The 6,136-nt window shown below is 29.3% G+C and overlaps 2 protein-coding genes across 2 annotated transcripts in view; one reads left to right on the top strand and one right to left on the bottom strand.

The window, feature by feature from the left end:
• Positions 1-653, bottom strand: part of LOC111686705 (endoplasmic reticulum membrane-associated RNA degradation protein-like) — a 2,120-nt gene extending 1,467 nt beyond the window's left edge. Inside the window, exons 1-2 of the mRNA XM_023449068.2 lie at positions 424-653; positions 12-355 (exon numbers count right to left, since the gene is read on the bottom strand). Coding sequence (XP_023304836.2) covers positions 12-355; positions 424-601 — 522 coding nt within the window. The 5' untranslated portion in view covers positions 602-653. The remainder of the gene's footprint in view (positions 1-11; positions 356-423) is intronic.
• A 2,270-nt stretch (positions 654-2,923) lies between these two features.
• LOC111686696 (myrosinase 1-like) lies at positions 2,924-5,096 on the top strand. Its single transcript, XM_023449061.2, has 7 exons — positions 2,924-3,064; positions 3,130-3,439; positions 3,498-4,025; positions 4,083-4,417; positions 4,467-4,569; positions 4,638-4,741; positions 4,872-5,096. The coding sequence occupies exons 1-7, from the start codon at positions 3,036-3,038 to the stop codon at positions 4,999-5,001; spliced, it is 1,539 nt and encodes a 512-aa protein (XP_023304829.2). The 5' UTR covers positions 2,924-3,035; the 3' UTR covers positions 5,002-5,096.
• Positions 5,097-6,136: the final 1,040 nt, after the last annotated feature.

Here is a 6,136-nt window from a genome sequence, read left to right as displayed (position 1 = left end):
TACAAACCTACCATTTCCAAACCAAAAACTTCTATTATTTCCTTAGAATTTATTAAATCTTTTAATAAATGCGGTGCATGTTTCCCTTGGTTTTGTGTCAAGTATACATTAGTTATAGCATTTGCCAGTATTGAGGTTAAAAGTAAGACATGTTCCACAGTTTCTGTTGTATTATTGTTATAATAGCTGCTTCTCATATCCAAGTAATGTTTCACATTTTTACCCATCCAACTAATTTTAAAAACATTTTCAAAATGTTTATCTAAATTGTTTAAGAGTTGTTTGTTGTATTGAAAAATTGGTAACATTTTATTGCATATTATGAAGTAGTCTTCATATTCGTATGTTTCCAGAACTAAAATAAAAACAGAATCCGTAAAGAAATTTTAAATTCCATTATATTTATTAATAATTGTTTTTTACCTTTAAAAACATCTTTCACTTCTTGATTTGGCCACAAATATTCCACAATATTTTGCGAATTAAGGGCACCATTATCATGGTAATAGATAGAAACATTATCTATATCCTTAGCAATATTACTTTTATAAAATTGGGCAATTTTTGCATTAATTAAACTAGAATTTGGTAGAGAAAACATAATTTTTATCAAAATTATTTGCAAATTTCCAAACTCTGTGAAGATTGTTTGTTTACTTCAGCAGCTTTTATTCCACCAGCTGTTGATTTGTTTACATTGGAATAAAAGAGAAATGAAACAAAACAGAAATGCCAGACTGTTGTTTTTATATAAAGGTTTTTGTATTAGCTTAAGCGTTTTACGATAAATATAAAACTATCGATAAATGTGACTATTTGGCGACTAATTTTTATTGAAAACACAAACCACATTTGCTTATAAAAACTGGTTTTAGAAAATATATTTTGATATTCGAATATTTGGAAACATTGTTTCTTATTTATTTATATAGATACTTAATTACGATATTGCAAATTTTTTGTAGTAACAATATAATTACTTCATTAGCGAGGAAATAACGGGAAATTTGAGTTTATTCAAACTCGTTGACCCAATTTTAGTAAAATTTGCAACTATTTGGATTAAGATTTTAATGAGTTCAACATTGGAAAAAGGTAGCAAAATGGAGAATTACATGAAATTTAACTTAGAACTCTGGTACAATAATGCTCGCGTCATTGCCATTATATTGTAAGAACGGTCTCACCTAATTCCGAATCTACATACATACATACTTAATTTTATGTTCCTAGGTTCAATATTATTGAATATTCAAAAAGTACCTTTCGAAACACGAAAAAGTACCAAAAAGTTCCATTTTATGGGTTCTCACCTAATTCAGACACCACATACTTAATTTCATATTTCTAGGTTCAAAAAGTACCTTTTAAAAAACAAAAAAGTACCAAAAATTTCACTTTTCCCGGTTCACGTCTAATTCACTTTACATACTTAATTTCACTTTTCTAGGTTCAATATTATAAAAAATTCAAAAAGTACCTTTTGTAGAACCAAAAAGTACCAAAAAAAATCTCCTTTGGCGTGTTCTCGTCTAATCCGGACTCTACATACTTAAGTTCATGTTTCTAAGTTCATTATTAAAGAAAACTCAAAAAGTACCTTTTGAAAAACGAAAAAGCACAAAAAAGCCTCATTCTCATCTAATTCCGAATCTACATACTTAATTTCATGTTTCTAGGTTTAATATTATAAAATATTTAAAAAGTACCTTTTGAAAAACGAAAAAGTACTAAAAAGTTCCTTTTTATGGCTTCCAACTTAAACCAGGCTCTACATACTTAATTTCGTGTTTCTAGCAAATAACAACTAGGGTTCTATAAATCGACTTTCGAATAATCGAACAATCGGCTTTTTGTCGAAAAAAGTCGAAAACGAAGTCGAAGTCGACTATTTTGTTCCAAAAAAGTCGATAACTCGACTACCGTCTATGAAAAAAGTCGAAAAGTCGACTTTGTAAATAAAAGTCGAAAAGTCGGAAAGGGTCGAAAAAAGTCGAAAAGTCGAAAAAAGTCGAAATGTCGGAAAAAGTCGAAAAGTCGAAAATAGAAAGAAGCCGAAAATACTCAAAAAATTGCAACAAATAGAAAAAATATATATAAAATTTTTTTGTTAATAATAATAAATAATAATAATATAATATTAAATGGCAACATTATAAATTTACGCTTTTGGCAACTTTATAAATTTTTAACTCTGGTCGGAAAAAGTCGAAAATAGTCAAAAAGTCGGAAAGTCGAAAATAGTCGAAAAGTCGGAAAAAGTCGAAAAAAGTTGAAAAGTCGACTATTTATAAAACTCTTGTTCTGCCTTGTTTTTATGAATAGAGTCCGATAACAAAATTTACCGTATGATTATGTACCTATTTTGCTTTTTGCAATTTCTGTTTTTGAGCATGACTAAAAAATCTCAGTTTTTGATGAAATTTTCAGAGGTTGTCCCGGATTTTTGCTCATATCTCCGTTATTTATGACATGGACATGTCTTAATCGACTCCGCTATCTATAAGGATCCAGAATATATATACTTCATAGGGTCGGAAAATTATATTATAGAAATTACAAACGGAATGACAATCTTATATATACCCTTCTCACGAAGGTAAAAGGTATAAAAATAAGTTTAGAAAAATTTAATTAAAATTTAAACATGATGCTAATATTTGTCCCAAAAAATACTAAATTTCTTATTCAACTGAGGTTCTATCAATATAATAATATAACAACTTATAATGCAATTACACACATAATAAGAACAAATAATACATTCCAGCGATATAATAAACAATAAGCAATATAATTTGTATTAAATTCTTTCTCATACTGCCTATTTTACTTATACACTGCACATGTGTATTTCGGTCATTTAAATAAAACAAATAATTTTCAATCAAATTATCAATAGAATAAATGATTGCAGATATTTCAGTTCAAGTGGTATTGGATTGTTATTTACTCTCGCTAAATACACATTAAATAAAAACAAATCAAAACAGTTTTATTTTACATTTTGAAAGTGGCACATCATAGAGAAAAATATGGCGCTGAAAACATCAATAATATTAAGGTCTTGCTCATATTCAATGTATCAAAGTTGTAGGAAATTTTTTTTTAAATAAAATTTCTCTAAAGTTTACTTTCAGTAAATTTACTACTAGGAACTATTTCAGCATATAATGATGATAGTCAAAATGATCATAAGATATGCGCCCTTCAACACAAATCGGGTAGTAAATATTTCCCTTCAGATTTTAAATTTGGTGTATCAACAGCGGCCTATCAAGTGGAGGGCGGTTGGAATGAAGATGGTCGTGGTCCATCGATATGGGATACATTTACACATCAACATCCAGAAATGATTGATGATCATTCAACTGGTGATGTGGGACCAGATTCTTATCATAAATTTGACAAGGACTTAGAAGCTTTAAAGGAATTAAAAGTATAATTTAAAACAAATGCTGCAATTTTGATATTAAAATCTAAAATCTTCTTAAAAGGTAAATTTTTATCGCTTTTCTATATCCTGGTCTCGTATTCTGCCAAATGCTGATATATCGTCAAAAAATCAAAAAGGTATTGATTACTATAATATGGTGATTGATAAACTTTTAGAAAATGGCATAGAACCTTTGGTAACTATGTTCCATTATGATTTACCCGAATCCCTTAATCTATATGGCGGCTTTACCAATATTGAACTTGTTAAATATTTTACTAATTACGCTAAATTATTGTTTGAAACCTATGGTGATCGCGTTAAGTTATGGATAACTTTTAATGAACCTTATGACTATTGTATACCCGGTTATGGTGATGGTAATTATCCACCCATGGGTCATGATCATGGTGTGGCAGATTATCTTTGTATGGATACGACTCTTAAAGCACATGCTGAAGTTTATCGTTTATATAGGAAGGAATTTTTCAATAAACAAAATGGCAAGATTGGCATGACTTTAAGTACTAGATTTTATTTTTCTAAAACTAATAATTCTTCGATAATTGATCGTGCTATGCAATATTCGGTAAGATATCTATAGTATTTATTCCTATACAAATAAATTTTCAATTTTGTTAAAAAGTTGGGTTGGTTGGCTTATCCTATGTTTGGTGATACCGGTAATTATCCACAAATTATGTTGGACGATGTAGCGCGAAATAGTCAAAAAGAGGGTAGAGCATGGTCACGTCTAAGAAGTATAGCTGAAAATGAGAGATCTCTTATCAAACATTCTGCAGACTTTCTGGGACTAAATTATTATTCATCACGTTATGTGGAGGAAGCTAATCCACCACAGGGTAAAAAACCTTCTGTACAATATGATTCGCGTTTGAAATATGAACTTGATGCAAAATGGAAGAGAGCAAAATCTTCATGGTTGTATTGCGTTCCTGAGGGTCTTGAGGGTTTACTAAAGTATGTTTTTAAAAAATGTATTTCTCTTGTTAATATTTCTAAATTTTAGTTGGATTAAAAACAACTATAATAATATAGAAGTTATTATAACCGAAAATGGTTGGTCCGACGAAGGCCAGTTAGATGATACAGATCGCATAGACTACCTCAAGGTATTTTCTAGTGAAATTATGTTATTGTTCTATATTTAGATTTCCCTTTTTATAAAATGTTTCTGTAGGCTCATTTGCAGGCTGTTTTAAATGCCATTAATATGGGCTGTAATGTAACACGCTATACGCATTGGAGTTTAATCGATAATTTTGAATGGCAGCGGGGTTATACGTAAGTTGTTGTTCTTATTTATTGTTATTATTGTTAACTTCTTCACCCAAAAGTTGGCGTGTTTGTAAGTGTTGTTTTAACACATTTTAATTTGTTTGTTTTTTACTTTTTGTTTCGGTTTTATTTTTAGCGAAAAGTTTGGATTGTATTATGTGAATATTTCTAGTAGTGGCAAAGAACGTATTGCAAAATATTCAGCACGTTATTATAAGAGTGTTATTGAAAGTAAAACAATACCGGGTTTCGTTGCGGGAAATTAAAATTAAGTTAATTAAAACGAAAATGAAACAGATTCAATGAAATGTGTTTATGTGTGTGACTATTAAATATAAAAAAGTTTTATTTGTAATTAAAACTAAAGGTGCTTTTTATCGAGGCTTTAATCAAGGCCGAAGGTCAATTTTTTGTTTGCCTATTAGAATAACAACCAAGTTGTTTATCAGTTTATTAAAAAAAATATTGAACCATCCATTTATACATCAACCTAGTAAAATATTTTCAAATTTTGGTAATGAGTATTGTAGGTAATGTAGTTATTTCATACAATACTTGGTAATGAGTAAAAAGTTATAGTCAGGCGAGGCCGCCATATAATACCCTACACCTGTTACAAAAAGTAAAATGTGATTTAGTTGCCATAATAAAGCATTTAAATTGAATTGTATCTTGCCTCAGATTAGGGATCTACAGTTGAAACGAAAAGTCGACTTTTAGACTTTTTTCATTTAGTTAAAAGTCGACTTTTCGACTTTTTGCATTTTATGAAAAGTCGATTTATCAACTTTTCGACTTTTTTCTTTTAAGTAAAAGTCGACTTTTCGACTATAAGTATTTTATAAATAGTCAACTTTTCGACTTTTTTCGACTTATCGATTTTTTCGACTTTTTGACTATTTTCGACTTCTTTCTTCTTTTTTCCGACTATTTTTTGACTTTTTTCGAGTTTTTCCGACTATTTTAGAGTTTTTGACTTTTTTCCACTTTTTTAAAATTTATGACTTCTTTCTACAATTTTCGACTTTTTCGGACTTTTTCCGACTTTTCGACTTTTTACGACTTTTCGACTTTTTTCGACTTATTTCGACTTTATTCGACTTTTATTCACAAAGTCGACTTTTCGACTTTTTTCACAGACGATAGTCGAGTTATCGACTTTTTTGGAACAAAATAGTCGACTTCGACTTTTCGACTTTTTTGGAACAAAATAGTCGACTTCGACTTTTCGACTTTTTTCGACAAAAAAAAGTCGATTGTTCGATTATTCGAAAGTCGATTTATAGAACCCTACCTCAGATACAATTATTATTATATACACCACTATAGTGGTGTAGATAATAATAACTTTAAAACTACAATAATAGTGGGACTCAAGCCTAAGGAAATATTCTATTAATA

The sequence above is a fragment of the Lucilia cuprina genome, chromosome 3 (genome assembly GCF_022045245.1).
Source record: "Lucilia cuprina isolate Lc7/37 chromosome 3, ASM2204524v1, whole genome shotgun sequence".
NCBI classification, from domain to species: domain Eukaryota; kingdom Metazoa; phylum Arthropoda; class Insecta; order Diptera; family Calliphoridae; genus Lucilia; species Lucilia cuprina.
Note: the sequence above shows the minus strand (reverse complement) of the source record. Positions and strands in the feature narration are given on the sequence as shown.

Coding starts and splice junctions, on each gene's coding strand:
- LOC111686696 (XM_023449061.2), top strand. CDS start 3,036: ATGGCGCTGAAAACATCAATAATATTAAG. Junction 3,065..3,129: donor AAAACATCAATAATATTAAG/GTCTTGCTCATA, acceptor ATTTCTCTAAAG/TTTACTTTCAGTAAATTTAC. Junction 4,026..4,082: donor ATCGTGCTATGCAATATTCG/GTAAGATATCTA, acceptor TTTGTTAAAAAG/TTGGGTTGGTTGGCTTATCC.